At 40.8% G+C, this 22,483-nt stretch overlaps 2 protein-coding genes across 4 annotated transcripts in view; one reads left to right on the top strand and one right to left on the bottom strand.

Moving 5' to 3' along the window:
- The window catches only part of PPEF1 (protein phosphatase with EF-hand domain 1), a 43,757-nt gene extending 31,029 nt beyond the window's left edge, over window positions 1-12,728 (bottom strand). The window contains exons 1-5 of one of the 2 annotated variants that reach the window (XM_083734316.1): window positions 12,220-12,728; window positions 8,405-8,627; window positions 5,252-5,379; window positions 4,679-4,739; window positions 899-1,056 (exon numbers count right to left, since the gene is read on the bottom strand). In XM_083734316.1, the coding sequence (XP_083590442.1) occupies window positions 899-1,056; window positions 4,679-4,739; window positions 5,252-5,379; window positions 8,405-8,456 (399 nt within the window). In that variant the 5' untranslated portion in view covers window positions 8,457-8,627; window positions 12,220-12,728. Of the gene's footprint in view, window positions 1-898; window positions 1,057-4,678; window positions 4,740-5,251; window positions 5,380-5,730; window positions 6,253-8,404; window positions 8,628-12,219 lie in introns of those variants that run through there. The other variant, XM_083734317.1, reaches the window with a different exon arrangement.
- RS1 (retinoschisin 1) overlaps window positions 10,444-22,483 on the top strand; it is a 32,319-nt gene continuing 20,279 nt past the window's right edge. Inside the window, exons 1-2 of one of the 2 annotated variants that reach the window (XM_083734605.1) lie at window positions 10,444-10,583; window positions 20,366-20,475. In XM_083734605.1, the coding sequence (XP_083590731.1) occupies window positions 20,424-20,475 (52 nt within the window). In that variant the 5' untranslated portion in view covers window positions 10,444-10,583; window positions 20,366-20,423. Of the gene's footprint in view, window positions 10,584-11,254; window positions 11,365-20,365; window positions 20,476-22,483 lie in introns of those variants that run through there. The other variant, XM_083734604.1, reaches the window with a different exon arrangement.

Here is a 22,483-nt window from a genome sequence, read left to right as displayed (position 1 = left end):
AAGCTGTCAGTTGAGGCCTGTTGTGTTTAAGAGGATCACAGAATTGTAGAGTTGGAAGCGACCCTGAGGATCATCTAGGCCAACCCCTTGCAATGCAGGAATAGGCAGGTGTTCCATACGATGTTCGAACCTGCAACCTTGGCGTTATCAGCACCATACTCTAACTCACTGAGCTATCCAGGCAGAATACATACATACATAATTTCATCTATATGCCACCTTTCCATGATTAAAGCCAGGCATCCCCAAACTCGGCCTTTCAGCTGTTTTGAGACTACAATTCCCATCATCCCTGACCACTGGTCCTGATAGCTAGGGATGATGGGAGTTGTAGTCCCAAAACATCTGGACGGCCAAGTTTGGGGATGCCTGATTAAAACCATGCTCAAGGCAGCTACATGAAAAATCTACATAATTACAAACCTAGCAAAAGTAGTAATAAATAATAAGTAAAACATCAAAAAGTGCACAATCAAATTAAACAATGCCCACATAAATCATAATAAGAACTAAAAGAAAGATACAAAAATTAGTATCAAAAATAGCAACAACCCCCTAACAAAAGACCCCTCAGTAATACTTCATCTCCACTCCTCAGTTTTGCTTCTGCTATTACATGTGCTTTCTTGCAATTGTTTTCAATGTAAGCTCCTTTGAACATTTGGAAAACTGGCATACCATTATTTTGGTAAATAACCAAATGCACCATTGTTCGTCTCTTTCAATATGCGTATATGAAGTGCTTACAAATTCCTTTCCCCCCACCATGATGCACATTAGCCTTCCACACCCTGCTGTCTTAATGGTGTCTAAGATGCCCTTACGATTATCAGCTGACACTTTTAGAGAGACCATAAAAATAAAAGGGAAATCCATTTAACCATTGGTCTGAGCTTGCCTGTCGGTGCTTGAAAGCCTGAAGAAGAACATCAGTGTCAGCAACAGTGAGGGGGAAACAAAGGTGGGGCCCGTAGTAGGAGGCAGGGACCTCAATGGTCTGTTCATATTCTCTCATTGTATAATCACTGGTGGTGGAGAAAAAGTTAGAGCTGACGTCTATAAAGGAAGCAGAAAAGCACTTACAAAATTTTAGTTAGTTGACAACAAATGTGCCTTTGGATAACAAGTTCATGAACATTTGTTTAAATTGATGATATATTCAGCATAATACCGACATATATAACAGACACTAAAATCCAAAGAACCTTTTGGGCATTTGTAAGAACAAGGAAGAGCTTTGTCATGCTCAGTGTTGTTCTGACTGCGGGCCCAGTTTTGGCATTGAAACCTCCTTGGTTGCCCTTTCCTTTATCAGGAAAGTGACAGGAGCAGTGTTTTTTTAAAAACAAGATTTTTTATTAAAGTTTTTCACAATACAGTACGAAGAAAGGTACAAAAAATACAAACAGATACTGTAAAACATGGAGTCTTCTCCTAAAGGCAATTCTCAGTCCCCACTGTTAAGTTGTGGGTTGACATAGCCGACGACCAGCGATTTCTCCAAATAGCTCTTTATTTCATAAGCTGGAATAGAACTGCCTGCAAACAGCTCAGCCGGCCTGCTTTTATAGGCAGCCGGCTGTCAACATTGTAACAGCAACAGCCCAGAGTTCCTGCCTAAAATAACTGACGCGGACCTGAGGGAAAACTATCTACAGACCTGAGTGAAAACTATATACAGTATCCCCCTGCTGGCCCAGGGTGAAACTTTACTACATAACACCCACCACCCACAGAAGGTAGCAGCCCTTCCAGCTCTCACCTTCCTTTCTCCTTCCAGCCTCTTGCCTTTGGAGACCAACATTTCCTTGTCTCCCACCCAGGGCTCTCCATCAAACATCTACCACCCACATGAGTACACAATCCCAAACATATGACTCCCAAAAAGAGGAGGCAGAGAGAGAGAGAGAGAGAGAGAGAGAGAGGAACAAGAAAGGAGAGACAAGAGAAAGAGTGAAAAGTAAAAAGATAAAAAGGGGAAGAAACATTAGAGAAAAATAAAAGGACTTCTGATGTTCCATCTGCCAGTCACATTTTTAAAAAGATAGATTATTTAAGACATTCAGTCCACGATCTTCTCCACTTTCTGTTAAACAATATTTATTTTAAGTCAAAGTGTCTCAGAGTCATTCATTTCTTTTCCCCACAAAAAGTCGAAGAGGGGATCCCGAACTATTATTATTATTGGTAAATGTCTGCCATGTTTTCCCCCCCTTTAATATTAACTTTATCTCCATTAATTGCCGATTCTCCCTACTGAGTGTCAATTCTTCCATCTATGTCTATGTTAAAATATCTTGACAGGAGAATTTTAAATTGCTGCTGAAATCTTATTGTTTTGCTGTACAGATGTTTTGGTGATAAACCTCCCACCCACAACCACAGGGCTTCTGATTATGATGAGGTCCAATTCGGGTTCAAGAAAACACAAGTTGATCTCCCTCTTCAGACCTTCTCTGCTCAAGAAGGGAAGGCTCATAACTGAGGGAGGCTCATAAGTGGGAGACACTCGGCTGGAGCCAGTGTGCTTGACTCCATGCCTCCTACTCATGCTAATATTTCCTACTCAGGGCTCTTTTGTCATCCACAGGACTAAAGAATAATGTTTCACCTATGCTTTGTGTATGATATGTGCAATTCCCATGGGGAAAAAGCTTCTGCAAGTATGGCTTAAAAGAAAACTATCAACCAACCTTGGCATTTACTGGAGGACATGCCAGCTTGTGCAGGGAAAACCACTAATTACTTATAAAGGAACAAGGACTATGGCAAACAGACTGAGTCACAGCAGCCTACATTAAAATCACAATTATAAAATATTGTCAGGAACAAATATTGCCCCAGAGGCATTTTCTGCGTAAGAGCACGCTGTAATTGAAATGTGCTAAGTGTGATAAGAATTTGGAGTGCTTCTTAAAAGTAAACATTATTTCGAGTTATTTATTGGCTTCCTTGCTAGCAACCCCAAACAAGAGCCACAGTCCCTGCTTTCTCAGCATCAGTCATAGGAAATCTGCACTCCCTGCTATTTGAAAAATGGGATCTTTTAAAAATATATATTATTTACTTTGAAAAATTGGCACTACAGAACATGAAAGCAAAACTTTCCCACATACCTTCACACATACAAAGATATACATAATATATGCATAACATTTACATATACCAATATATAAGAGGCATTCTAAAAGCCAATTTCATATATACCATGTAATTTAAACTCTTAATGGCAGCATATAATTTAGTTCTTTTTCTGTTATGCCCAGTTCTTTTTCAGTATGTGTTTCTACTGGGACCAGTTTGGCCATTTCTTCTCTAGTAATTTTATAGTGATACATCATCAGCTAATTCTTTCTCTCCGAAATGTTTCCTTCATAATTCCCACCACCATTTGCCAATACGACTGCTTTTTTTTTTTTTTTTTTTTAACAAAACCATGACATATGGTAAAAATCACCTTTTACTTATGGATAAATCGAGGACTTACTTTCTTCTGGCTTACTGATCATTTTACTTTTCAATGAAGTTCAACACCATCTTAAAGCAAATTTATTTATGGATCATAGCTGTCGAGAAACTTGAACCCTTTTCAAACAGACATTGCCATGCCTCTCTTGGAATTTCTCTATTCATATGTTTATTCCATCTCAGCATATAGTTATGGACTTTTTTCTTACATTTTAAAATATAAACTGCTTCAAATTCAGGACTCAGCTATACAGCTGCAAATAAAACATTTTGAAAGTGTTGTAAAGTGCAATATACAATTGTGACACTAGATGGTAACTGAGCTACAGCAAATTCAATGAATTTTTCAAAACAATTTTTTAAAAAGCATTTTCACAATGTTTTTAACATGTGTGTAGATTCCACCTAAGTCTTATCTCTCTAAATCTCCTGGCTTCTGATCAGTCCATTTCAAAAAGTCCCGATGTGCGGATACTGATATCTAGGTGGAGCCATCTTCACTTTAGTCTTTGCTTGTTCAACGGTCTGTATATTTTTCCAATCCTGGTATGTCTCTAGTCTGTTTTCTTTCCATTAAAAAAAAAAATCCTAATTCCCCGTTCAGACTAAACCATGAATCTTCCACTAGAGATGCCAATGGAAAAGTTTTAGATGGAGAGAAATAATTGTTTATGTCAGGGGTAGTCAACCTTTTCATACCTACTGTCCCCTGATTCAGTAACATGTGTCGTAGAACCCCCTACCACCCACCTGGAATCCTGAAACACCCACTAGTGGGCAGTAGGGACCAGGTGGACTACCCCTGGTTTATACTGATCCCGGATTCCTGAGCATACATTAATTACATAGGACACCCCTTCCTAAACTGTTTTCCTAGTCTTTCTACTTATCCATAACTAGTTCGTAATGCTTTTCTTTTCTTCTACATTGTATCCTGGCATTTTCCATGCCACTTCTGCTGCACATGCACAGTCATATTGACCATTTGACTGCTATTGCATTTGCTGCACAGATGCAGGTTTTTCTGATTTGAAAAACATACAGTTCCTCAACTAGCTACAGGTACATGTGCAAAGATAAGTAGTTCCACACATATATGCTCTTGGCTGCACTGGCGCGCGCACACACACACACACACACACAAAAGATTTTTTTTTTTACAAGATACACACATGTAACTGCTCTGAAAACGTATTCAGTCAATCCTTACCTGGATCAGTTTCATTGGCCTTAGTAAAATGGTCCAGCATGAATGTGAAAAACTTAGATAGCTGAATAAGAAAAGACATTGGTTAGTTTACAAGCAGAAATATTTATATTACTTTGTCTTCCCCTTATTTGAAATAAGCACGCTGGCTCCATCTACACAGTAACAACCCTGGCAAAATCTCAAGCCTCTTATATCTCCATCGATAGGGACAGTGACACAGTTGAGCAAAGCCGGCTCTCAATTTAAGGGTCTTACCAGAGGTGTGTGTGTATGTGTCTTTAGATGATAACGTGCATTACTTTGCTTGTGTCACAATTCAAAATTAGCATTATTATTTTTTATTTTAAAAAAGGCCTGATATAAATGAAAATAATGTTTCGCAGTTTGTAGATACTAACCAGCTTCAAAAAATGAATGGCATGGTACTAATTATATTATATTATCTTCTTAAAACTTAAGCATCAACCGTAAAAATTTACAAGCTACATTATCCGTGATGAATATAATCTGAAAAGCCGGCATGTTCTACCTCACTAACAGTTTGCGTCAAAGAAAATTCCACAGAGTACAAACCTGTAGCTGTGCTTGTTCTTCTGCATATTCAATTGACTGAAAGATACTCAGGGCATATCTCCGCCTCATCTCCAGCCGGGCCATGTAAGAGCGATACCACCTTTGAATCAGGACAGCTGCTTTAATGGCTGCCAAGACATGAAGGGGCCAGAAAGAGAAGATTAACTGTCCACAACTAGTTATGCAGATCTCTGGATCTTTGGTTCTAAAATGCTGTGTGTGAATCCTGCTCTAAAACACATAAAGCTAATCATGGCTCCCCTTTTAACCCTACCAGCACTCCTGCATTTAAAGTTTGAGATAATCTCATGGCAGAGACACCTTCTGCAGCCTGCTGCTCTCCATGTGTCCCAGCCAGGTCAAGAGAGTGCTGATGTGCCCATGCTCTGCTTACAAGCTTCTCACAGTCACCCGGTTGGCCACCATGGGAACAACATGATGGACCATATCACTCTTGGTTTAGGCAGGTTTCTTCTTACTTTCCTGGGAGTCCTCTTCTCTGAAGGGCTGTCTGGTCCAGTTTAAGGCAAAAGAAGGGAGAGCTGAAGTTATCCATCAGCTGTTAGCACCTGTAGAGCAGATGGTCAGGCACACAGGGCCACCTGGGAAGTTTCTTTCTCACTGTGTGTTTCTATTTCAATTGAAGTAATTATTTCTAAATTTGTATCCAGATGTCTAAATTAACACATGCTCCTCCTCCCTTAATACACCTGAGATGGGGCAATACTGGGAAGGTTTAGGAGGGGATACAAAGCTAGGATTGTCTTTGGAAGCATTGCTGTCCAGCTCAAAAACATTGCCAGCTGTACAATAAATTCCAAAGCTTCTGAGGCCAAGAAGCCTATGAAAGTCACATGGGTCAATATCTTAAACACATTTTTCAAGCTCGCACACACAAGATATCATTTGATCTAAACAAATGTACGGTAGGTTAAAATCTCAGGTGATGCACAGCAGCTCAAAATCTGTTTCAATGTGTGCCCCGGAGTACCAGTTTTGCTAAATCCCAAGTATTTGGGTCATAGCAACTTGCATGAAACAATGGGAAGGGCATTATGAGGTCATAAAGCAAATAGTGCTTGCATTATTATTTACTAATGCAAGTTTTTTACAATAAAAAAATGAATTTTATTATACAGTAGGCACACAGTTGTAAAATACTATTTTATGCAGAAGCTTCTGAGTACAATTTGTCAAAAATATTGTTGTAGATAATTATTTTTCAAAATTTTAAACATTTGTTTACCTATAAAATAAGCATTGATGGTATTTTAATAGCACCACCATATTAGTGCCTAAGAACTGCACATCAGTTAGACTCAGCTCCAGGCAAACTGTGTGAAGTGATTGCTATATGGTCCAAAATAAGGTACTGAGAGATTCATAGATCATATGATATTAAACAAGTAGTAGCCTGCCTTTACGATGCGAGTCCTGGCACAGGAACATCACACTGATCACAGCTCCTGATTTGATTATTGCAATTCTCACTCAGGTAGAAGTGTTGCTTTGTTATTAAGACAATTAATTGAAACTCTAGAGACTTAGAATCAATGACATCAGTCAAGGCTATTCCCGAAAGGAACAGTCAATATTTCCAGAATCTATTTGCTATGGCAGAAGAAGCAAATAGATGTTGCAGAAGAGATACAGGAAAGTGTATGAGAGAGATGGCATTGCTGAACTGAAACAGGACTGATATAGATGACTGATGTTGACTTGACGTAAACCATGATAAGTTGCGAGTGTGGTTCCAATCCATCTGATGGCTGAGAAACGGAATTGAAATCTGTGTTTGTCACTTCAGGCCTAGCTGAGGCTAAGACAGGCCCTGAAATCCAATTTGATGCATCACATTGTCTTCCTTCCACAAAGACTTGCTTTTGTGTTCTACACAAGGTACAAATATCTGTCTCCTGGTGAGATTTTAAGCAACGGTATCCAGAGGGGGAATCTGTTTTGATGGGGGCAAGCAAAACAATCAATGCTGATGGCAGACTAGAATAAAACCTATGAGTAATGGCATGGAGTTCTCAGCCAAGGTCAATTTCACAGTGGAGAATTTTCCTTTCCTTTTTACTTCTCATCCCGAATTCAACCCAGACTTTCTCAAACATAAATGATAAATGGAAAGATACACCAACCTTTTCTCAATGACTATTGATGATGGGACATTATAGGTAGTGGCTGTTTAAAACAAACAAAACCACGAGCTTTTATTTTGCTGCCCTTGCATGTGGTGGCAGTTTTCCTAGGTTCCATCCCCACCCCCAACAATAGCTCATTGGAAATGATGCTTCTAAAAGGCACTCTATCATTTTTGCACCCTGAAATTGCTAAGTGGTTGCTTTTCTTTTCCTCTTTTGGAGAACGTCCGTTGAGTCTAATTTAGAGAGAGATAATTGCCCCAAAGATATTCAGATCCTGGCTAGTAGTCAGATGCCCAAACAACTTGTTGGGTATTCCTGAATTACAGTATTACAGTAATTGCAAGAATTCCAGGCTTTATATGCATTGGACTGGAGTTGAGAAGGAGTTCTAGGAGAATGAGTTCCATACACTAAGAAAAGCAATGAAAATATAAAACTACAGCTTGCTGGTCTCTTAAACCTTCAAGTCTTCTCAAACCTCCCCTGCATGTCACAACAGAGCCCATTTTAACACTGGAAACGTACCGTGTCTGTGAAGTTTCTCTTAATCAAACCTTTCTTGTCAAGATAGTAAGAAACACCCTGGCCAAACATTTGGGAGAGCACTAAGAGATGTTAATATACATTGTGCCCTTTTGCACCAAGACTCTCAAAATAGGCACCAAGGTTTGATGCTTTAAAGCAGCCTGGTCCCATATGGTTTTGACTAAACTCTCATCAGTTCCAGCAAGTAGATATATGCTGGCAGAGGTTGAAAGGAATTGCAGTTAAAACCATATGGAGGGGAATCAGGTGGGGAGAGGTTCTTTAAACAGAGAACTGATGGCTATATTATCTCTACACCTTCTTGAGTCTTCTTCATAGTGTGTCCTCTAGCCTACCAGTCCAGCAGAACCACCTGGGATGGTCCAATCTACAATCAGTATCTTCCAAATTAATGCAGACAATAAGTTTCTTGAAGTATCACATCAGAGAATGGAAAGACCACACACAGGTTATTTACCTCTTTCTGATTTGTTCACCCGCCTCCTCGTAATAGAAGTGCCACATCCCATGACTTCAGTTGAGACTGGGGTGCTGGTTTAATATTTCCTCATGGGCGATGGTTTTCTTCAAGCCATCGGTGTTGCCAACCATATCATCTTTATATTCATCTCAATATGCAACAGTAAATGACGATTCCCGGAGAAAACTACGCCTGCCATTGGCCCTAATAACAGAGGAGACTGCATGACAAAAATAGATACCATATTGTTAGCCACTAAAGTGCTGAGCAGCAGAAATAATTAACCAGGTTATCTATGCACCGGTGAAGGCAGTGCAGAGATTTGCCAGTAAACACTAAGCACACCATTCCAGCTTTTGGTACTGTTGGCGAAGCACTCCTGACTGGGGATCCTGCATTATGGGATGGGGCAGTAAGGAAGGAGATCCAAAGGGGCCTAATCCAGCATAAGCAGCCACATTATAGTGGAAAACATTGGGCACAATTGTAAATCACACTTGAGGATATTTGTGGAAACCTCTATCATTGTATCAATGTACCCATCTTGTGAGATTTGATGGAGCCAATCAGAAGCCATGTTAGAAGAGAACACTCAACATTCTGAACAGTGAGCTGCTGGCCTGGGTGCTTATCTAGAACAAAGGGAGTGGGCTTGTGCAGTTACACCTGGACTTGTAGAAACAGAGAGACTGGTGCTTCCCCAATGTGTCACATGCCACGTCAAGAACTACCAGACCCAGAGTTGCTGAAGCATAGGCAGAAAGGCGAGAGGCATCTGCAGGGAAACCTATAGCACCATAATACATCAGGAACATTGATCTTGGGGACAGGGTGACAAAGTGCTGCTGATTTACATGTAAGTAAATGTTGAGCACAAACACACATATCATACTGCCATGTCCAGCTATAAATCATGTAGCCAGAAACATAAGGATGTTAAACAAAGGGAATGAAAAGAAGCAAAAGGATGCCAATTAAACCTTTGTTTGTTTGTTTGTTTTTCAAAATGCACAAAGCCTTTCTGCAGTCTGGCTCAGCCACTACAATTACTAGGCAAGCAGACGGCCAAAAGCAAGATGAAAATGATTTCAAGATAGGGACGGTGTCTGTGGCAACAGACGGAGGGGGGGGGACTTCTAGATGTATTATGCAAGTCTATTCTAACGCTTTTAAGTAATACAACCATCAGCACTGCAACACTAAGAAGGAGAAGGAAAGAAGAGAGAGAAAGAGAGAGAGAAGTCCAAATTAGGCATTCAATGTGGGTGCATTTAAAGTGGGGACATTAGGGGCATGTACTCAAAGTCTACACAAAGATCTGAAGTGTGTGTTAGGTGGAGGTATTTAGAATCATTACCACAATTGGGAACCCTGAAAATGCAGGGAGCAATCTGAAGCAGAAGAGATCAGCTGACAATCAAAGCATGCAGGGAAGAACAAACAGAAGATGGTGGCTCCTAGCTTCAGTATTTGTCTCTCATTGGCATACAAATGTATTCTCTCTCTAAATATATAGATACTTATTTAATTGTCATGGTTGATAAGAAGGGCTTTCATAGGTAAATCTGAGACAAAACAGGAGGTAGGAGCTAAGCTAAGGTGTTGTCTCACCAGGTGAGGCAGTGACAAGCCCGCTCCTTGGTCCAGAACTAAGTCCATATTTCTCAAAAGACATTTTTCTGGCCAAGAGTACTTCCTTTTTCTCACCCCATCTAGAAAAGGGTCATTTTTTTCTGGTCACACATACACACACATATCCAGGGATTGATCACAACACATCTGGCACTGTGGAAGATGCAAAATGGTGGTCAGGTTGCCAACACAGGTATTACTGCTGCCACTTGCAGTGGTGGGGGGGAAAATAACTTTAGGGCAAAAGAAAGATGCTGACCTACTAACACTGCTAATTAGTTAACCTTACTATTGGAGAATTTCTCTTTTCCCTGGGAAAAGTTAGTCCCCTTCCACCATTTCTCTTTCCACAAATAGGGTGGGGAAATCTGAAAGACATTTGTGCCCAGCCCTCATTTGTACTTACAAACTGCCTTGTCTTGAACCTGTTTTGAATGTTATATTCATTCCTTGAATATTACTGAAGAGACAGCAACAGAGCATGTGCAGTTTCTCACCTACTGGTCACTACAGGATTCAGTACATAGAATCGTGGAGTTGGAAGGTACAAGGGTCATCTAGTCCAACTCCCTACAGTACAGGAAAATTTGCCCAACATTGGGCTAAAACCCACGACTCTGAGATTCAGAGTCTCGTGCCTTACCAACTGAGCTATCCTAGGTAGCTAGAAGAAAATTTTAAAGCAAAGGAAGTCTGATTTCCAGGCAAGCTTGATTCCCAACATTACTCATTTTAGACATGAAAAATATTCAGTGCTAAAGTTGTGTGTGTGTGTGTGTGTGTGTGTGTGATGTAACAAAGGGAAGTGTAATAGGAAAACAAACGAAACACAAAGCTGGTAGCTTTAGTGTCATGTTTAGGAAGTTATACTCAAGGCTGGGAATGGGGAAGAAATTCAGTTTGGTTCACAATTTAAAGGGAACTTTCTTAACTTGTACTTCCCGAAACAATATGCAAACAAATACAGCTATATTTCAAAATGTGCAGTTCCCCCAATGTTGTGTTGCAGTTTTCAAACCAGAACAAGTGTACAAAAAGTGTATTAGTGAAAATGGCACACAAAATGTGCTACATTAGGAAACTTTGCTTGCAAAAACATGCATAATGTGAGGTGTACACAATAAAATGCTGATGAATTTCTACGAGGATTTTAAAATAAACAAACAAACAAATAAATAAATCACAAACTGATGCAGCAATGTGGTGAGCTGAACTTAAAAAACAAGAAACTGAAATAAGATTTACCCATCCTTACTCAAGACCAAGTCTATGCTGAAACTGAAGAATTAAAAAGATGCCTCTGGTTTTTAGGAGATGACTAAAAAGTAAGTAATTTCCTAAGGGGCTATGATTTTCCCACTCTACCTTGATAGAAAATGAAGAAGGAGAAAAATAATTCCATGTTTACAGAAGGGTTGTTAGAAAATAAATGTGCAGACGGAAGTCAGTTAATATGCATTACATGAAAGAACTATGCATTGTTTAGGAAATATGTGAATACCCCATATCTGGATCCAAGACTACATTTAACACAATTCTGGAGACTGGAGTGCTGGGATTTCAAATTCTTTTTAAGGGAAATTGTAGTTTTATTTTGCAACACCAACACTCTGTGAGAAGGGTGATCAGATGTAGCAGATAAGAGGGATCATGTATCTTTAACAGGTGTACAGAAGAGGAAATTCAAACGAGTGTAGCATCCCTCAGCACCTTGGTGTGGTGTCACGACAAATTTTACCTGCCACAACTCCTTCTTCTGCAGAGTTTTTAAATGTGCAGGAGTTCTGTCCTCTAGCCACCCAATATCTCTGGACATGAGCAGGCAGAAAGAATGTGGGGGCAGCTAAATATTTATTCTACCCCAATATAAAATGGAGTTTACAAAACCCTAACAAACTAAAGGCAATCAATATGTGACTTTGGGAGTCTGTGATCTTAGAAAAGGCTGAAAAGAAATAAAATCAAGGCTCAAACTATGGATCATAAATGATTGTATTTAGAAATAAATTTTATTTAGATGTAACTAAATTTTATTTAGATGGGCTTAATTGCAAAGAAGCGTGTCGGCAGTGGCAATCTGTGTTACATCATGCACTGCTTCTCTCCACCAACATTGATTTAAAAATAAAAACAAATGGTTAAAATATATCTACCAAAAGAAAGGTACACAAAGAAATTACCTTATGTCTTCCATTGCATCAGCAAAGAGGTTTACTAGGTCTTGTAAACAAGCTTTCTTCCTGGGCAGAGGGTACAGGACGCGATATAAAATCAATTGTCATTCCAGCTTCCTTCTCATTTGTGCTCCTCTTACATTTATGCAGATAGAAGATTTATCAAGGAACAGCTCCTTTCTCCTTCTAGCCAGAAATAAGAGCTGTGTTCTGCAGCTACGAACAGCAGTGCAAGCACAATGATGTATTGGAGAAACCTATGTTGTTACCAGGCTCTCTGAATCTCAGGCAGACAAGTGGATGGCTAAAGTTATCTGCTTCATATTGGAAACTGCTTCTCAGCAACAGCCATTATAGTAACAATGAACCACAAACTAGCATTATGGCATAAGATAAAGTGTTTGGTGAAGCATGGGAAGAGGCACTAGAATTATAAAGAAAGGGGGGGGGGACAGAGAAAATGCAGGTCATACTCCAAGTTAATAAAATTTTCAGAGACCATTTAATACTCAGTACCCGGGCAGCCTGGCCATTTCCACAGCATCTTCTCAATGAGCTTGTGAGGACCATTAGAAGGGAAAATACAATGAGGGAGGAAAAAGAACTTTGCAAGTTTCTCACTCTGTAACACAATACCACATCATAAAGCCTTCAGTTTCCAAAAGCAACAGAATGATATATATCATCAACACAATTTTTAAAAGTCCATATGGCTTAAAGGGCCAGTTCTATTTGAATCAACAGTGAATGCAACTTAGGAAGTTTCCCTGAGTCAAAAATCTATTACTTGACTGTTTGGACTAATCTATACATGTCAGTCTACCTTTGTGGTAGATAATGAGAACAAGAAAAAGGTGAAGACATGAGCTACATCTCAGGTTGCCTACAAAGGGGATCATGATAACATGCAACCTGAGGAAACAGCAGTGAATTTAGTTTCCTCTCTCTCCGTTTCCAGAGTGGTAGTCATGCCAGTCCGATGCAGCAACAGGCCTTAGCTGACATCAAACGTACCTACTTTATGAGATGGAGCAGGCAGCCCACACCAACGAATCATATGCATATTCCTAACGTACCTATGCTTTTAACACAGTGAGTGCAACATATACAGACTGGTAATTGATGCCAGTCATTGGGAACCAAATGTACATTGAAACAAGAAAAAGCTAATGCTTATTCAGCTTTAGACATATGTTTTCTACACATTGGCCAAATGAATGCACATTACAGATTCTAAAACATTAGCTTTTATTAAATGGAGTACCACTCACATACATCATACAAAGTTCTGCCTTGTGGTCCAAGAGTCAGTTGACCCAATATGGTAACCGGACAAAGCAAGTTACATTGGGCTTAACACACCTGTTAGCAAACGCTTTGTGCCATTAACATCTGCATAGCAGACAGAGGTCCACAGGTGGGTTTTCCACCAACTTGGTGATGTAGTGATGGAAGAAGGCATAGTACTGGCGTCTACTCATCCTGCAGCTGTTAAACAGAGAATCCCTGCTTATTAAAAAGATTATCAGTGCTGTTTGGGATGTGAAATATTGCTGCAGATCATGAGCATGTTTCTCCTTGAGTAGAAATGGTTTCTACATCATTTGAACAAATTCAAAACCTTTTATACTATTTGTTAAACCTGAAATTCATAAGCGACATTGCAGCATTCTTCTTTCAGTTTAGTAAGTGCAGAAAGTGCTTTTTAAAAGCAATGACAGGATAGGAGAGAATAAACAACAACAACAACAAAGAGTAATACTATGTTTGTACAGCTATTCTTTTTATCTCTCCTGAAGAATTTCATGATTCATGATAATGTTTTGTTTTTGTTTTTTTATAAAAAACAATTCGCTCCCTGAGGACTGAACAGCAGCAGTCTTCAAGAAAAAAAGAAAAGAAAGAAAGAAGATCATTTTGATGGGCAGCAATTTGGAAGCTTCTTGTCATCAAGACAGCATGAAAAATGAACCAGGCAAAGGCAAAAGGGGGACTGGGAAACTGTAGCAGCTGTCAGATGCCAACCATAAAGGACAAGGCTTAGAACTGAGCAATTTGTAAACCGTTGAAGGAATATAAGAAGCTTCCTTGTACTGAGTTAGACCGCTGGTCCATCAGGGTTCTCTATGCTGATGGGCAGTGGCTTCCCAATATATCAAGCATGTATAGTATGTTTCCCAATCCCAGGGATTGAACCTACAATCTTCTGCATGCAAAGCAGATGCTCTACCACTGAGCCATGCCGCTGCCATTACTCCCAATATGGCTGCAATTATGGCAGGCCTCTGTTTCCTGCTGCCTCTGAGCCCTGGAAAGTCTGTTTGTTTTTAATTCTTCATGCATGCACAAACATAACCGGCTCCAATACCCCACATCTTTAGTTGACATACAGCAGTCATATATATATACATACACACAGGACAGTGCAGGAAGAGTCTCATATACCTCAAAAATCTCCACCTTATTTAGAGAAAGGTGAGCACGCTCTCCACTCTCAACGAGGATTGACAGCCCTCTGCTGACAGAACACCATAATCTACTTCCAAGGTAAACTGGAGCAAAAGAGTATCTCAACAGATCACATCCTTCGGGGTATTGCGTTTTGTGTTGTTGCATTCCAACAGTATCTGCTATTCAGCATTTATTGCTCCTGAGGATTTTATAGCACTTTTATCCACAAATGTGGATAGCATGGAGATGATTGTTAAATCATTGTAACTAATGCTTCTCATTTCAGTTCCTTAGCTTGACTAAAGTTATTGTTATTGGTTAACAGTAGGAAGAGTTGTTGCTTAGTCGTTTAGTCGTGTCCGACTCTTCGTGACCCCATGGACCAGAGCACACCAGGCACTCCTGTCTTCCACTGCCTCCCGCAGTTTGGTCAAACTTATGTTCGTAGCTTCGAGAACACCATCCAACCATCTCGTCCTCTGTCATCCCCTTCTCCTTGTGCCCTCAATCATTCCCAACATCAGGATCTTTTCCAGGGAGTCTTCTCTTCTCATGAGGTGGCCAAAGTATTGGAGCCTCAGCTTCAGGATCTGTCCTTCCAGTGAGCACTCGGGGCTGATTTCCTTAAGAATGGATAGGTTTGATCTTCTTGCAGTCCATGGGAAGATCAGTCCAGTAGGAAGAGCAATTAGAAATCTAGTCTGAATACTGTAGGGTCTGTTGGGGTACATTTCCCATTCTCCTTTATATTTTATTCCAGATCAGAATTATATTTTAATTTATTTATTTTTTGCAAATTTATCATAACTTTAGTACATATATTGTATGCAAGTTATATGGTAGCACTGGGTTCAATGTTATAAAGTTCTAGGGGGGTTAAGAGTGACAGACCCCCAATTCATATTATGTTTGTTTCATTCTATTCAAGTAGTTTTAAACAGACGTGGCAGAGGTATTCTAAATATACGTACACCTACATCTCTCTTCTTCCTCAGTGGGCCTTTACATGAATGTATAACTGGTAATAAAAGCATGTGGCATTTCAGGAGTGGGCAACCTAAACTGCACCTGCATCCCAGGTTTTTCTATATGGGTCAAACAGAAAGATGATTCCTTCTGTGAAGCAGCTGAGCTGATACTCTCCATTCCACTTGATCAGAGCTTTCCAAACTATGTGTTGTGACACGTTAAGTGTGTCACGTGAACGCTCCCCGTACCCCTCCCAGGGCTGGAAATGTTACAAACTTCTGGTTTGCTAGTAAAGCCGAATTACTGTGTCACGAAATGATGCATGTCTAAAAAGTGTGTCAACAGCATGAAAAGCTCTGCACTAGATGGCAAAGCCCCTTCAGAATCAGTAGGGCAGCCCCACTTCCTAATGGTTAGTAGCTTATAAAAGATTCAGGATCCTTTCTTGCTCAAAAGATCCTGCACCTTTAAGAGCTGAAAGCTAGTGCAGAATTCAACAGGTGCCAATACCTCAAGAACCTCTTCTCATATGAATTGACCTGGACCCTGAAATCACCTTCTGAGGCTTCTTCATGCGCCCACTCCACAAGAGATATGGAGGGTGGCAACAAAAGAATGGCCTTTTCTGCAGTCGCTCCGTTTGTGGAACGCTTTCCCCAGGGACGCTTGTCTGGTGTCTTCATTAAATTTCTTTAGGCGCCAGGTGAAAAACATTCCTTTTCAACCAAGCCTTTGGCTAATTAAACATTCTATGCTATGTTAAAGGTGTTATGGGGGCAGTTAATGGTTTTGTATCGTATTTTGTGTTCTCATTTTGTATTTTTATGTAGAGACCCACCCTCTGATCTTCAATTAAGGACAGTATATTTATTTATTTTATAATAATAATAGTAATAATAATAATAATAATGTATTCTTTCTAAAGCTGAAGCGAAGGACTCTCTTTTATCACCAGTTTTCAAATGAGTTTATGCCACTCCTTTCTACAAAAGTTCCAATATCAGCACAGTACAGAAAAAGACAAATAATACAACCTAATAACAATATTGGCTAGCAAATAAACCCAAGAGCAGTTCAAGAGAGAAGCTTATATAGATTGCATTGCATTGATACACACCCTTGGCCCTTTTTTTTCTTTTTCCAAATTGTGAAATGCAAGCAGTGGCTAATTTGCTAAATGACTCCAAAAACCATACTTGCGTTGGACAGGCTGCAATGAGGAAGGAAAGTGCAATTAGTTTTGTTTTTGACTCAAACCAAACATAATGAAGGCTGCAGCCCATATCGTTTACCTGGGAGTAAGCCCCATTAATGTCCAGGGGACTTACTTCCGAGTAGACCCGGTTAGCCTTGCTCTGCTAAATAACATTGCTTTTCGGATACCAATACCGGTCGACCTGCACGCCCGTCCGTGACTTTTTAAATTTTTTTAATGTATCCCCAATAATCACGGGAATCATCCCTGGGACCGTGAGCAACAATCGTAATTCTTTCCTTGATTTATTTTGGCAGCGGGGTAAGGAAAGGAAACAAACATTTCATACGTGGAAGCAACTTAAGGCAAACCCTGTCCCCCCCCCCCTTTCTCTGCATTGCCGCGGAAACGCAGCCCCGCCTCTTCCTCCTGGCGCGTCTCCGCTTGCACTGGGCGAAGCCAATGACAGAGCAGGAAACGGCCGACACCACGAAGAAGGAGATTGGCGGGAAAGGGAGCCGTCGTGACGGTTCCATAGTGTAGTGGTTATCACGTCTGCTTTACACGCAGAAGGTCCTGGGTTCGAGCCCCAGTGGAACCACTAAGTTGTTTTTTCTTTCTCTCCCCCCCCCCCCCCGCGCCTCCTTCTTCGTCCTAACTGCGGGAGTTGCAGAAATATCACCTCATTCCTCCAATCCCCTCTGGGTAAACTAATGGCAAAGGAACGTAGGGGGGGGGGGAGGAGGAGAGATACCCAATGCACAAAGTTGCCGCTTTATGATGGCTGAGTTCCGGACACTTTTGCTGCCCGTAATTATTTGCATTCCAAAAAGGTGAATGGGTTGCTCAGCTGAGCGAAGCTCGGGGAGCCTCCGTCCCGCCCTATCCTTAATCTGAATCTCCCCGGGAGAATGCACCCAAGCGTGGGCTGCGCTTATTAAGAGTGGCGCGGGTAAGGCCCTCTGCACGCGCTCAGAGGCACCCTCGATCAACACTGCTTCTTCAGCCACGGCCCCTGACGTTCAACAAAGGCTGGTTAGCCTTACGCCGCCAGAAACCAAAAGGACAGGCCGCGTTTATCATTGCGTCGGCAACCTCCCACCCGTCCCAGGTGCCGTCGAAAGGGGGAGAACTAAGAGAGTGCGTGGGAGGGAAGAGAAGCAGCTTCTGCACTGGACGGCGACGCCCCTCGATCGCCCTCCCCCGCGGCAGGATTCCCCCCTCGGGTGGACACCCAACTGCATTGCAATTGGAACGTGTGTAAATGCAAACACGCTTCATGCTGCTACTCTCTTTCCTCCTGGTTTCCTAATCCCACCAGCTGCCATTCCATGTAGGCTGCGGGGGCACTGCGCCCACATTACACCCATTGCAAAGTGGGGTTCGGGAAATAAAGAGAGACTGATGAGTTGGCTTGCAGGCAAAAGCTGGCACACGCCGCGATCCCTGGCCTTCTTCTGGGTTGCCAAGGGAATCGCACCCCGAAAAGGAACTAGCGGGAGGCGGCCGAAAGCAATGGAGTTCTGCTCGCGCCTGCCATCGTTGCATGGCTGCTGCTGCCGCCCACGCTTCGGCTCTGTTCGGCAGAAATGCAGAGCAGCCTCGAAAAGGATGCGGGGGAGGAGGCGAGGAAGCTCGCAGGAGGCGCGTCCCACGCGGATGCGACAGAGAGAGGCTGCTCTGGGTGTTCCCTGTTTCATAAGATCACGTATTCCTGGGAAGAAGAGGGAGGAAGCGTAGGGGGGACGGGGACGGACAGGTTGATTGAAAGCTATACTGCTGCATCAGGCTCTGCATTTTAAGATCAGCGAGGCTGCAGCCCTAAACACGCTTTTATAAAGGGACCAAGGCCTATATGGTACATGCTTTTGAGGAAACGCACAACACGCGTTCTCTCAGCGGCCCTTCACATGACATCACGCCCTTTGCTCTCTGGCCTTTTTTTAGATTTGTATTTTTCTCACTGTATTGGTGGCTTCAAGTGTTCTTCTTGAAAGAACAGCACTCTGCTAGAACTGAAGGTGGCAAGGCTGCGGTTTTCTCTGGATTCTTTGTGAATGGGCCTGAAGGATGAAATTTTCCTAAATCAGGTTAGCTCAGAGCCGTGTGCCTGTGTTTATATTTACGCAACGCACCATTGCGCGAAATGCAGCTGTGATCCGTTTTCACGAAGATACAGAGGTTTAGGAATAGATTTAGATAGGATAGATAGGAATAGATAGGAGCCTGGATTGCAGGAAGGGTATCCATTGCATGGATGAAGGTATCGTTTTTCATCTGGGACTGTTTTGTGACAAAATGGCACATTGTGGTCATATGTGATCATACTATACTATATATGCTGAAAAGAACAACGGGCAAGTCTACACACTTGCTACTGAATTAAGAGCCGTACTGAAGTAAGACAGGTATCTCTGCCTTTGGAATGAAGTATACAAGTATCACAACCAAAATGCAAAATAATCTTTAATCAAAATTATTATTTTAAAAAATAATAATCCAGACAATCCTACCTATGACTGCTCTGTTTTTATAGATACGAGTCTTGGCAAACTTAAGCAAAGTGGAAATTTACGTACTTATTACTGTGTATATAAATTGAATAAATGATAATACTTATTTCTGTGTATTACATTTAAAACTTTCCTTCTCCAAGTTGCTCTGAGTAGTCTACATGGTGTCTCCTCCTCCTGCAACCTTCTGACGCAGCATAGGGCCGTTGACACAACCAATCCAGTGTCTAACTTTAACACTTTGAGGATAAAGTCACTCGGCTCCACAGCAAGGCTGATGTGGCTGTTGTGACAGCTAAGGTGTCCAACTCAACGTTTAATCCAGAGTTATGGGATCAGTTGCTCTTAATGCAGTCTGTCAATGTGGAGACAGGATACTTCACGGTGCATCTGACCACCTGCTTGTTAGAGCTTTCTCCATCATGGCTTATTAAAGCTAACCTAGAGTACAAGGGAGGTCCCCTTTTGCCTCCTGGGGGTTGGGGGCATTATGTTCTAATCTGTAAAACACATTCTAAACTGCTTCCATTCAAATGGCAAGTTATTTTATGTGGGTCCACTAAATTTCTTAAGCGGGTGCATATTAATTTCAGCTGTTGTGTGTATTGTCTCCAGAGCAGTGTGTGTTTATTAAGGGAAAACCTTAAAGAAAGATACTGTAAAAATCCTAGACCTTTCACAGTATCCACATGTCAAGGACCTGTCAGACCCAGAAGATTTAACCATGTTTTGTGTGTTTGAATCCCCTAATTCCTGTTCCATTAGTATATATCCTTTTATATTTTTTAATGAATTTTTATTTTTTTAAAAATTGAATGCCACTTCGAGATTTTAAAAATATTAAGTGGTTGGTAACCGTTTCTAAAGAAATAAATGTTTTGTGATGCCTAGAAGAACCATTACCCTTGATATTTCCTTCAAAGCTGATTGTAGCTTACTGTAGTGAATTAGTGTGTCTTGGGTAAACCCCCTAAGAGCTAAAAGAGGAAGATGCTTAACGAGACTATGCTTAACTTAATCTCAGCAGAGAAAGCTGTGCCACACAATAAGCAGCCATAGCTGAAAGGTGAAAGAAAATAAAGATGCATTTCAAGATAAGAAGTGTGGTTCTGTGTCTTCTTTTCTGGTATAAAGGTAAGCACCAATCATGCCTGTCGGGCATTTAAATTGGTATAATTTGTGAAGATTCTTGTTGAAATTCAAAAGGTGAATTTTTTTTCTAGATATATGCTGGCGTTTGTAGTTACCCTGCACCAGAGGAAGGGGTGCTGGTCTTCTAGTGTGTTTTATCAAATAGCTGTGTGCAAATGCCAAACAGCCATTTTAAATGTTGTGGAATAAGAGGGAAAGGCCAGACTGTTGCTGGGAGGGGTTATGATCCAAAAGACTTCACAGTGCATTTTTTACAAGTTTATTTTATTGGAATAGCTATATCCTATGCTATCTCACAAACTGATTTATGAAACTCCTTTTGTCATATGCCATGAGGGCTGTTGTTCCAAGAAAGTAAGCATAATGTTCCTTGGGATCATGGAACATGTTACACGGTTCTTTGGATCCTAGCCAAAGCCTAAGAAAAGGATTACTGTTATGATGATCTGCTGAACTGCAAGAATGATTTTTAGCTTATCATTAACCAAAGGTTTGGCTGTGTGCCTCCTGTTAGCAACTGTACTCTTTTCCATGTCATTTTCTAGATGATTCCCCCCTACCCCCCCCCCCAATCTCTCCACAGCCTGTTTGAAAATAATAAAAGGCTTTGGTAAAGCCAATCATATGAACTATGGAGGGTTGAATGAGCTGCAGTGATTAACAGCACAATCCTAAACATATATATACTTAGAAGTGCCCCGTTAAGTCCAATGGAATTTGTCCCTAGAGAAGTTTCAGATTGCATTCTAAAATAGTCAATAATTTCAATATTTGCAGAAGTGAAAATAAATGGATTCGGGGTCATTCCTGACCTTAATTCACCTGTTTGTGCTGGATAAAAGCAGTGCTGGCTCTTAGTATAGATGTTTACAGATCTTGGCTGCTGTCCTTAATGTACATAAATTGGCATAGAATCATCTGCTTCATCTCTCCTGAGCCAGCACAAGTGCACTGGAGATCATAGTCCAACCTTTGAATAGCTAGATGATAAAATCTCTGATTTTCTTAGTACGTTTAAACTAACTAAAGTGTTATAATGGTTAGATTAGTATGCACAAACATCTATTGTATCTCTGTGACTCTGAACATTGTATTCCTTCAGTTATTTGATATCTTTATATTCTTTATTTTGTTTCGTTTATTAAGGAAACTCTGTGAACCAATGTTATAGTCTGTCAGAGTATTTGGATGTGGAGTTGTTTTTCCTGTGTTTTTACTCTGATACTTTCTCTGTGTTTAAGGCAAGCAGAAGGTACCCTGACTTTGCTGGTAGGGTTTGCAGTAGATCGACAAGTTTCTGACTCTCTGAGGTTTAAATAGTAGTGACAGTTTAGTTGTTTTTTTAAAAATAGGCTGCTTTGACAACAAAACACTCAGGTTTTGAAACTTCTGCGTGTGAAAGAACTGAGTTCAGTTCTGGTAATGAGAATGTTACTGGGCTGCGCATATGCTCAGAGGCACCCTGGTCCAAAATTGTACATGAACAGAAGCCTTCCTGCAGTCACAATTTTAAAAATAAAGTAGATCTGCCCAGCTTGAAGTCTGCTCACCTCTGCTCTATCCTGCTGTGATTTCAACATTACTGCATTTGGTTATCCACATTTTGACTTGTTTTGATGGATGCATCAATGACTATCACGATTAAGTACCATACATTCATATAGCAGACTATCATTTTTGACTAAATTACCTGTGGTATCATATGCTTTTCTTAACATTCAAATCCAAAGATTCAACATTCTTTTAGAATTCCCAGCAGTTCCTTTATGTAAAGATAATCACTTTAACTCAGCATCCCAAGAGGTACTGCCAGGTCATTCACATAAGCTGGGAGCAATTATCTTGTTCTTTGTAGTAACCTGCTTATGAGTTCTTTTCCATTTGGCACGCAGCTCAGAGAGGAAACCATCTTCTGCTTTCCTCCTCAGATTAATTCTTTTCTGGTGTGTTACTGTACCATGCACGAAATAGCTTTGTGTGCTACACAATG

Source organism: Podarcis gaigeae, assembly GCF_964106915.1.
Source record: "Podarcis gaigeae genome assembly, chromosome: 4".
Lineage (NCBI taxonomy): Eukaryota > Metazoa > Chordata > Lepidosauria > Squamata > Lacertidae > Podarcis > Podarcis gaigeae.
Note: the sequence above shows the minus strand (reverse complement) of the source record. Positions and strands in the feature narration are given on the sequence as shown.